This window comes from Trichechus manatus, unplaced genomic scaffold (genome assembly GCF_000243295.1).
Source record: "Trichechus manatus latirostris isolate Lorelei unplaced genomic scaffold, TriManLat1.0 scaffold00008, whole genome shotgun sequence".
In the NCBI taxonomy this organism is placed as follows: domain Eukaryota; kingdom Metazoa; phylum Chordata; class Mammalia; order Sirenia; family Trichechidae; genus Trichechus; species Trichechus manatus.
Window position 1 is genome coordinate 8,168,707 of NW_004443944.1, and position 9,183 is coordinate 8,177,889.

At 48.2% G+C, this 9,183-nt stretch overlaps 2 protein-coding genes across 3 annotated transcripts in view; one reads left to right on the top strand and one right to left on the bottom strand.

The window, feature by feature from the left end:
• Positions 1-2,588, bottom strand: part of CSTF1 (cleavage stimulation factor subunit 1) — a 14,635-nt gene extending 12,047 nt beyond the window's left edge. Inside the window, exon 1 of the mRNA XM_004370218.3 lies at positions 2,489-2,588. The gene's annotated coding sequence lies outside the window, so the exon portion shown is untranslated. The remainder of the gene's footprint in view (positions 1-2,488) is intronic.
• Positions 2,589-2,670: 82 nt separating this feature from the next.
• Positions 2,671-9,183, top strand: part of AURKA (aurora kinase A) — a 23,619-nt gene continuing 17,106 nt past the window's right edge. Inside the window, exons 1-2 of one of the 2 annotated variants that reach the window (XM_004370219.2) lie at positions 2,671-2,888; positions 7,767-7,813. In XM_004370219.2, the coding sequence (XP_004370276.1) occupies positions 7,772-7,813 (42 nt within the window). In that variant the 5' untranslated portion in view covers positions 2,671-2,888; positions 7,767-7,771. Of the gene's footprint in view, positions 2,889-3,013; positions 3,058-7,766; positions 7,814-9,183 lie in introns of those variants that run through there. The other variant, XM_023742807.1, reaches the window with a different exon arrangement.

Genomic DNA, 9,183 nt, shown 5'->3' on the forward strand with positions numbered 1-9,183 from the left:
CAGCCGAGCCCTTAAACGTTGCACCACCAGGGCTCATTCTGCCAAAACTACTTGCCTGCAATTATTTACTGCTATTCCAGGAGCTTCCATTTCTTCTGTTAACAAAACACTGAGTGGTACTGACAACCGTGGACAGGTGCTGTTCTCTGCAATGTCTAGGGACTACTGTTGTCACCAGCTGAGCTGTGTGTTTGTTTACTCAAGTCAATCATGCTTGTTCCTAAAACCTGTTTTGTAGCAACCAAACTTGTTACCGAATTATACAATTAGATAGTAAACTAAAACAGGAGAGCAGAAAGCTATTGTTTTAATGAAAACTAAATCAAGTTGAACGCTTTGGAAAGACAAAGACGAACTGTTTAAGAAAACATTGCCAAATAAGATATGAGAAAAACAATGATAAAAATCGGGGAGATAAAGATAAAAATCTGTAAGGATTATACACTTGGATTGATTTCCAAGTGTCTAAGTTCCCCAAAAGTCTTAAAACAAACTAAAACAAAAAACTGTAGATGATGCTTACGTAAACAAGACCTGTAGTGGTTCAATTTAAAGAGCCCTGGTGGCACGATGGTTAAGCACTAGGCTGCTAACCAAAAGGTCAGTGGTTGGAACCTATCAGCCACCAGAAAAGACCTGATGATTGGATCCTGTAAAGATTACAGCCTAGGAAACCCTATGGGACAGTTCTGCTCTGTCCTACAGGGTTGCTATGAGTTGGAATCGACTTGATGGCACACAATAACAGTGGATCTAATTAGATAACACATTGCTTAGCAAAAATCACAGACTCAACATATGTGTGGACATGTATCAGAAGGCTGCAGATGCCCAGGGACAGCAGTAAAAAAGAAAAGTTGCAGATGACAGTTTTGGAGCCTTGGAGAGATAAAGGGGGACAAGAAAGAAGCAGAGAGAGTGAAGAGAACACCAGCACCTCTTGGTCTTGCTATAGTTTACAGGGTGATTCTGAAAGAGGAGGTGTATATAGGAAAGAGAGGGAGAACCACCTGTTCTAACTACACAGCTTCCTCTGGAGAATCCCTGAGGTTACTGATCACAGTAACAGCTAACATTTACTGAATATTTACCATGTTTTATCTCACTGAATCCTCAAACGCATCCTGTAATGGAGGTTTTGTAATCTCCTTGTTTTCAGACGAAGAAAAATCAGCTCCTCAAGGTCTCACAATTATTGCCTGGAGGAATCAGGGCCAGAACACTGGTGGGGTGTCTTTAGAGCCTGTGTTATCCCTAACCACAATGTTGTAATGTTCCCTAAAAACTTAATAATGATAATACTGGTTACTATTTATTAAGATGTTTGTTGTTATTGTTAGTTGCCATTGAGTTGATTCCAACTCATGGTGACCCCAGGTTACTACAATATACAACATCCTTTATGTAAACAACTTACATGCATCACCTCATTCACTCCTCATCCAATCCTATTTTAGAGATGAGAACCCTGAGGCCCAAACCCAAACCAAACCCGATGCTGTCAATTCCGACTCGCAGCGACTACAGGACAGAGGAGAACTGTCCCATAGGGTTTCCAAGGAGTGGCTGGTAGATTCCAACTGCCGACCTCTTGGTTAACAGCCAAGCCCTTAACCACTGCACCACCAGGGCTCCAACCTGAGGCCCAGAGAGGTTAATTAACTCACCCAGGATCAAACAACTTGCTAGTGGCAGGGCCTGGGTGCTAACCTAGGCCATTCGACTCCAGAACCTGAGTTCTTCTTACACACTGTACTCTACTGGTGGGTATTAATAATAACAGCTAACATTTATGACGCATTCCTAAATGCTGGACACCGTACTAAGCACTTTAAAAGGATTAGCTCATTGAACAAAATCATTCTATGTATGCAAATATATGCAGAAGCAAATGTAAATCTATGGTTACGTAGACAATACTGGGACACAAAGACGAAACGAGGCTCAGAGAGGGTTAGGGAATCCACTCAAGTTAAGCGTGGCTAGGTAAGCCCTCCAGAGCCCATAACTTAACTACTGTTTTATCCCGTCTCTTCACTCCTGCCAGGGGCATCACTGGGTGCAGAGGAAGACTTAAAAAAGAAAAGAGGGCGAGCCCCAGCTTCTCAACTTCCATAGAATGTTCACTAACCGGGCTACCAGGAGCCTACTTACTATCCCCAATTTGCAGGTGGGAACACTGAGGCCTGGGAACATGAATGCACGAGTTGGGAGACAAGGGGGAGAACACAGACTCCCCTCAATGTACGCGCCGCAACCATCCCGAAGCAGAGGTGAACTAAGGGCGGGGTAGGGGCGGGCGCGTCGCCCCTTTGAGGAAGAGGAGGGGGTGTGCAGGCCCAGCCCGGCAACTCCGAAAAGCGAACTCAGGCTGCAGGCCTCTCCGCTCACTCTCGACTCTCCCGCCTCGCCCCAGTCCTGCCCGCGGGCCGTTGCAGGCCCCAGCCAACTGCACAGCCACTCTCCCCACATCCCGAGACCCCCTTACCCGCTGGTCCGGCTCTCGCGGTCTCAGCTCTCCTTTAGAAAAATGGAGGCCCGAATCCTGCCCGATCAATCGATCGCTCGGCGCGCACGCTCTCCGCGCATGCGCACAAAGCGCCGCGCCGAGCGCTGCGCTATCAATCGGCCCCACTCTATCTCCTGCCTTCCTCGCCATCTTACTTACTGGCACGTTCCAGAGGTTCGTTCACCTCCCCAGGCTTTATTTCATATGCGGCAGCCCTGACGCCAGGGAGCTGTTGTCCCCCGGACAAGTGGTCGATCCTGGAAAGCACTGCGGACGCTAGAACGGCCACGGGTCTGCCAGGCCGTTGGCGCCACCACTTCCGGGACTGTACGGAGCGAGTGCGCCTGCGCATCATCTCAGCCTTGTCATGTGACTCAAGGTCCGGTCCTCTGTTAACCAATCAGAAGGCAGTCTCTCTTCAACGCAGGCCAATCAGCTTTCGGGTTAGAGGGTTTAACTAGTATTTAAAAAGAAGAGGCTTTGCCTCCTAACGGCTACGATCTTGGGTGGATTGGCGGCGGCAGGTGACCTGTGTGTGGCGGGCAAGGGTGAGGCCTGGGACGAGGGGCCTGATCGGAGGCAGCCTTAGAGCGGGTGGCGGGACTGGAGGCCCTAGGGCCGAGAGGAAGGGTCAGCGAGGGTCGCCCTCCTTGCCTGCCCACAGCGCCCGCCTGGGCTCTCCAGGCGCGTTTCCATCTGCCGGTGGGCACCGAGGCGCCCTGGAAATGCCCGGCGTTATTCCCGCATAGGCGGATGGGGTTGTTGAGTGGTTCTGGGGTGCTTCTGATGGGATTCTCGTATTCAGTGAGCAGCAGAGTTAAGAAAAATACGGAGATGTCTCTGCCGTCTTGGAGTTTACTTTCTATCTGGGGTCGGGAAACAACGAACTAACAAGATAACTTCCAACTGTGATGCATGTTCTGATGCAAGTGGAACAGTTATATGGCATAATGGGGGCTGCTTTAGATATACTTGGCGGCTTACGAAAGGTTTGCGGCTGAAAAAAAGATTGGGGGTTGGAACCCACCTAGCTGCTCTGCAGGAGAAAGGCCTGGCAATCTGCTCCTGTAAAGATTACAGCCAAGAAAGTCCAATGGGACAGTTCTACTGTGTCCCATGGGGTCGCTACGTCGGAATCGACTAAATGGCATCCAACAACAGCTTTAGATAAAGGGTCCTGTGTAGCGCAAACCCTATGGAGCAATTCTACTCTGCTCACATGGGGTCCTCGTGAGTAGGATTTGACGGGAGGGCAACTAACAACAACTTTCGGTAGACTAGCCTGGGAAGGGGCTTATCCTGGCTGGATGAGTGAATGGACAAAGAAATGAATGATAACTTCCTGCAGAGGCCTTCCCAGGCCATTGTTTCTCAAACCTTGGCCAACCTATATGAGATTATTGGGGTCCTTGTTAAAAATGTACGAAGCCCTGGTGGTGCAGTGATTAAGCTCTCGGCTGCTAACTAAAAGGTTGGCAGTTCGAACCCACCAGCCACTCCACGGGAGAAAGATGTGGCAGTCTGTTTCCATAAAGATTACAGCCTTGGAAACCCTATGGGGCAGTTCTACTCTGCCTGTGGGGTCGCTGTGAGTCAGAATCAACTTTACGGCAACAGGTTTGTTAAAGAGGTAGACCCTTGCTGCAGACGCAGCGAATCAGAATCCCTTGGGGATAGGACCCAGGTGTCTGTGTTTTCAGCAAGCTCTCCAGGTGATTCTCATGTTTCATTGAGAACTAGTGGTCTATACCAGTGCATAGTATCATCTGGGGAGGATGTTAAAATTCAGGATCTGATTCAGTAGTCTGGGGTTGGGCCTGAGAGTCTCCATTTCTAACAAACGTCCAGGTGATGTAGCTACTGCTCTTGACTTCTGATTCAACCCCCTCCTTAGCCTTCCTTTTTCCTTAAATGCTTTTCATCAGTGTACTCAGTTTCTCTCCACTCATTTTCATCTCTGCAGACATTCACAGGTCTCCTGTGCTGAGGGAGGAAAAAAGAAGTCCCGATCCTCAACCCACAGTGCTGTTAAAGCTACCTCTTTTCCTAGTTAAACTGTAGGAGCTCGTGAAGGTCATCTGGTCACCGGCTCCTGCATCTAGCTCTAGATGAGAATCACCTGAGGAGCAGGCTCCCTGGGCCACTTCCCAGAATTTCTGAATCAGAATCTTATCCATTCTGCTTATTCATTCATCTTCCTGAGAAGGAAAAGAAAGAATAAGGAAGAATAAATCATTGGTCAGAAGACTGTTGAATAACTGGCCTGAGGCCTACGTGGTCTCCTTAGTCACCTACTGTAATTGTTAGGGAAAGTGAAACCTTAGAGCATGTCTAGAAATTAGTGTTTGTGTAACACAAGCATATATTTCCTGTTCCTTTTTTTAGTTTATTGTTTTTTACTAAACACTGTTCTATGTAAGAATCTGGGCTCCTTGGTCCTCTTCATCATGAAATTTGCGTATTTATAAAACTAACATAAGAGCATTTGGATGTGCTTTCTGATTGGATTCTCATGTTCACTGAGCAGCTGGGTAAGACAAATACAGAAAGGTTTCTGCTGTCTTAATAGGTGATTGTGCCTGACTCATGGTATGGGCTTGCTGTGAACTTTTTATTGATATACAGGCAGTCCCGGGGTTACGAACAGATCCATTCCTTAGTGTGTCTTTAAGAATTTGTAGGTAAGTTGGAATAGGTATAGGGTTCTTATTTAGCTTTACTTAAGTGCAAGAAAAGCCTTGAATCCTTTTCAGTGAATTAAAAGCTGTACGTGCAGCAAGTGAAGGTGATTGTGATGAATTTGTTGCTAGTAGGCGGTTGGTTCAATTGTTTCACCAAACCTGTTGTCATCCAGTCGATTCCGACTCATAGCAACCCTATAGGACAGAATAGAACTGCCTCATAGAGTTCCCAAGGAGCAGCTGGTGGATTTGAACTGCTGACCTTTTGGTCAGCAGCCTAGCTCTAAACCACTGTGCCACCAGGGCTCCTCAGTCGTTTCAAAGTGAGGGCAAATTTCCGTAACATTAAAGGGCAAGTCCAGTTGTCCGTAAGTTGGACGTTGGTAACCAGGGACTTACTGTGCTTTGTGGATTAATTCTTTGAGTGCATACTATGTGCTAGGTGCTGTACTAGGTTCTGGGATGGAACAGTGAGCAAACTAGGACTGAGCCCTTGCTCTCATGGAGCTTCCTTTTTGGTGGGGAGAGGCGCACAGTAAATGCACACATAACGTTCACATAGGATGCTAAGGGATGTGAAGAAAAATAAGGGAGAGATGGTCCTGGAAAGGCACACTCGAGCAGAGACCCGAATGAAATGGAGAGGCGAGCCACACATCTGAGGAAAGAGCCTAGTAGGTAGACGGAAGGCCCCGTGGCAGGGCACTTGTTGGAGGAAAGAAGGGACCCCTGTGTGGCTGGTGTGCAGTGGACAAGGAGAGGTGGTCAGGCTCCATGTTCTGTGGGACGTCATAGGCCTGTCCCTCTGTAGGTCAGAGGCTTCTGGAGAAAGGACTGACATATCTTACTGGTCAGTGGGGTCGTTGGCTACAGTGTTGAGAGTGACCACAGCTGGGCGAGGTGCAAACAGAGAAACAGAGCAGGGGAGAGAGTTGTTTGACCAGGCAGTGGTGGTAGAGGTGGTGAGCAGTGGTTTCGAAGGTAGAACCTTGACGATATGCTGGTGGCTTACATGCGGGGCTTGAGGGAAAGGACCCAGCAAGGCTTCTGGCCTGAGCAACTGGCAGGACAGATTTGTCATTGCCTGAGATAGCGACTTCTCTGTGACAACAGGTTTGGGGAGGTGTAGGGGTGGAGAGGGACTGAGACTTCAGTTTGGGACATGTTAGAATTGAGATGCCTCTGAGATAACCAGGCGGAGATGTTGCGTAAGTGGTAGGAAGTTTGAGTCTGGAGTTTAGGGAAGGGGTGTGAGCTGGAAAAGGAAATTTGGGAGTCCTGAATCTATGGGGAATAGACGAGCTCACACAGGAAGTGAGTGCAGACAGAAAGGAGAGGTGGTTTACCTAGGGAGTGAGTATACAGAAAGGAGAAGTGGTTTACCTAGGGAGTGAGTGTAGACAGAAAAGAAGTGGTTCACCTAGGGAGTGAGTGTAGACAGGAGAGATGGTTCACTTAGGGAGTGAGTGTAGACAGAAAGGAGAAGTGGTTCACTTAGGGAGTGAGTGTAGACAGGAGAGGTGGTTCACCTAGGGAGTGAGTGTAGACAGAAAGGAGAAGTGGATCACCTAGGGAGTGAGTGTAGACAGAAAGGAGAAGTGGTTCTGGATTGAACTCAGGGAGGGGAGAAGAAGTTTTGTTTTTCATGTGTTAGACTGAGCTGCCTGGCAGAGCTTTTGGTGGTAGTTGGAGATGAGTCTGGTGGTCCGAGGAGAGGTTAGGGCCAGAGATGTAAATTTGAGTTATCCTAACAAAGATGGTGAGAGCCAAGGCATGGGATGAGGGTAGCTAAGAGGAAAAGAGGAGGGTCCAAGGACTTATTCCTGGGTCCCCCCAGACACTGTAGGGTTGAGAGAAACGTGGCCAGTGCAGCACAAGAGGATGCGATGGGACAGCTGTTGAGGTAGGAGACACACCTGGAAGCTAAGCCAAGGAAGGGCTTCAAGCGGTGGTGATCCGCCTTGTGAAATGCTGCTGCCGACAGCAGATGATTGACTGTGGGAGTTGGCATCCACAGGGTCCCATCATGGTGGGGATGAAAGCCTGAGGGGAGCGGGCTCAAGGGGAATGAGAGAACTTGGAGAGAGGAGGGGTGCGGAGGGCTCCCTGGAGCTTTGCCGGAGAGAAGAGGGGTGTAGAGTACTCACTGGACCTTTGTCGGAGAGAGGAGGAGAGAGCTAGGCCATAGCTTGAGGCAGTTATGGGGCAAGGAGGAGGTTTTTTAAAGGCAGCAGTTATTACAGCGGGCTCGTACCAAGGCGGAAGTGATCCACAGAGCAGAAGTGATGGAGGAGAAAGACCGTCAGCTCAGGAGTGCAGTCTGAGCGTGCGTGCAGGGGTGGGACGTGGTGTCCAAGGGGAGAGGTGGCCTTGCATACAAGCCACACATGTACATCATCTGTGTCAGATGACAGCACTTCCCTGATCAGCTTCATCTGGGCAGAGAAAGAAATGATACAATTCTGTGTCTCGCTGGGGCTTTTCCTCAGGAAGTTAGAACTCCAAGCTGATAGGGCAGCACTTCGCAGCAGGTAGATTCGTGTAAACTAAAGATGGTTCTTTTTTTTTCCTTTCAGGCATCATGGATAAATCTAAAGAAAACTGCATTTCAGGACCCGTTAAGGTGATTGAGTAATATAATAGCAATCATGTCTCAAGTGGAGATTGCTCCCCTATGTGGAATTCTTTTCCTTTGGATTGTAACTGTAGTTTCCTGGGCTACACTCCCAGATATCAATGGCTGCTTTTCTCAGCATTCAGTGACGTCTTGTCGATTCCCTCAGTGTCTCTCTATTTTGTTCTCCTTGTCTGATAGTTAGCAGTGTCCTCCATCGTTTGCAGGATAATACGAAGGTTCCTGACACACAAAAAAACCAAACCCATTGCCGTCAGGTCGATACCGACTCAGCGACCCTGTAGGACAGAGTAGAACTGCCCCATAGAGTTTTCAAGGCTGTAAATCTTTATGGAAGCAGACTGCCACATCTTTCTCCCAAGGAGCAGCTGGCAGGTTCGAACCGCCAACCTTTCTGTTGGCAGACGAGCACTTAACCATTGCACCACCAGCTCTCCTTATGTACGTGATACCAAAAAAAAAACCAAAGCCCTTGCCGTCAAGTCGATCCTGACTTATAGCGAAACTATAGGACAGAGTAGAACTGCCTCATAGAGTTTCCAAGGAGCAGCTGGTGGATTTAAACTGCTGACCTTTTGGTTAGCAGCTGAGCTCTTAACCACTGCGCCACCAGGGCTCCTTATGTGCAGCTAGACTGATTTGTGCTCAGTTGGTTGCCTGTACTCTCTTGCTTGCCAGAGGTTAATTTCTTTGGCAGGTTGTTCAGGTCATAATTCAGGGAGCGGTAAGTGCCCAGGAGAGTGAAGTCGCATTTTAGTCCGCGTTTCCTGGGAACCCACTTTGACATGCAGGGATTATAGTGGTGAAAAGCACAGGGTCCTTGACTTTGAAGAACTTGGAGCCACTTTGTGGAGGTGCGTGAGCTAGTACCATGCCTTGTGTTAATATACTTAGGGCCTGAGTACTCCCGAGGACAGGTACTTGGTTCAGATCTGGATGGGTGAAATCCAGGAAGGCTTCACTGAGGAAACCTCCTATGAAAGACCCCAACACTTAGCATTTCATGAGTGTTTGTTGGGTACTGGGCTGGATAAGTCTAATACAAAAGATTCCTTAATAGAAATAATCCCCAGATTTGTTTTCTTCTTAGAACCCAGAAAACCAAAGCCGTTGCCGTCAGGTCAATTCCGATCATAGTGACCTTATAGGACAGTAGAATTGCTCCACAGGGTTTCCAAAGAGCAGCTGGTGTATTCGAACTGCCGACCTTTTTGGTTAGTAGCCGAGCTCTAAACCACTGCGCCACCAGGGCTCTTCTTAGAAATCAGCATAAAAAGATAAATATTTTACCTTTTTTTATTTTTGTGGGGGCTTGTTTTTAGAAGTCTCGATCTTCAGATACATAGGTGCTCACCTTT